General features: G+C 60.9%; 1 protein-coding gene across 1 annotated transcript; it reads left to right on the plus strand.

Moving 5' to 3' along the window:
• Positions 1–477, plus strand: KL911_005404 (uncharacterized protein; the record flags this gene model as incomplete). The annotated part of the gene is made up of 1 exon (XM_043200800.1): positions 158–477. A coding segment is annotated over one exon (320 nt), but the record flags the coding sequence as incomplete, so codon positions are not given.
• Positions 478–724: the final 247 nt, after the last annotated feature.

Raw genomic sequence — 724 nt, forward strand, 5'->3', positions numbered from 1 at the left:
ACAACAATAAATAGTTTAAAGAAATGTATTTTCCTATTTGTCCTGGAACACAGAGAAGTCGCCGTCGGTCCAGTGGAGGTCGATCACCAGGCTCTTGATCTTCCACAGGCCGGAGGCTGCGTCGTGGACGAGCTGCGCGCGGTGAATGCCGCCCGAGAGCAGGAACTTGGAGTCTGGGGCCAGGCCCTTGCCTCTGCCGAAGTGCTGCGCGTACGCAACGGCGGTCAGGCTGGCCGTGGAGCCCTCGACGTTGACACGGAAGTTGGACACGAGGTGGGTGGTGTCGAGAGGCGAGACGCGGTTGTAGCACAGGTCGCGCACGCCCTGGATGCCGGTTCCCTTCTCGCCGAGCAGCTCGATGGTGGCGTCCTCGGTGAAGCTGGTGTCGAAGAGCTCTGGGTTGCGGGTGTCGAGGGCCAGGCAGAAGCGGTACACGGCGTCGGCAACGGCGTCTTTCTCGGCTGGGGAGCCTGCTAGTTTCACTGGAGTAGTCATGGTAGGTGACATCCAGCAGGCGGACCCGTCCGTTTAAATAGTTTGCGGTGGTGGAGATAGAGGCTAAATCCTCGGTCTTAAAAAAAAATTTCGGATATAGGCAACTCTCTACGGAGACAGCTCTCTGACCTCGACGGCGGCGGTCTTGCCGCTTTTCTCGCGCAGGCTGGCGCCGGCGTCGTCGGGGTCGTCGCTGTCGTCGGCCCAGGAGATGCCGAGCCGGCGCGCC

This window comes from Ogataea haglerorum (assembly GCF_019207285.1).
Source record: "Ogataea haglerorum isolate 81-453-3 chromosome Unknown 81-453-3_NODE_64_length_785_cov_96.098870, whole genome shotgun sequence".
Lineage (NCBI taxonomy): Eukaryota > Fungi > Ascomycota > Pichiomycetes > Pichiales > Pichiaceae > Ogataea > Ogataea haglerorum.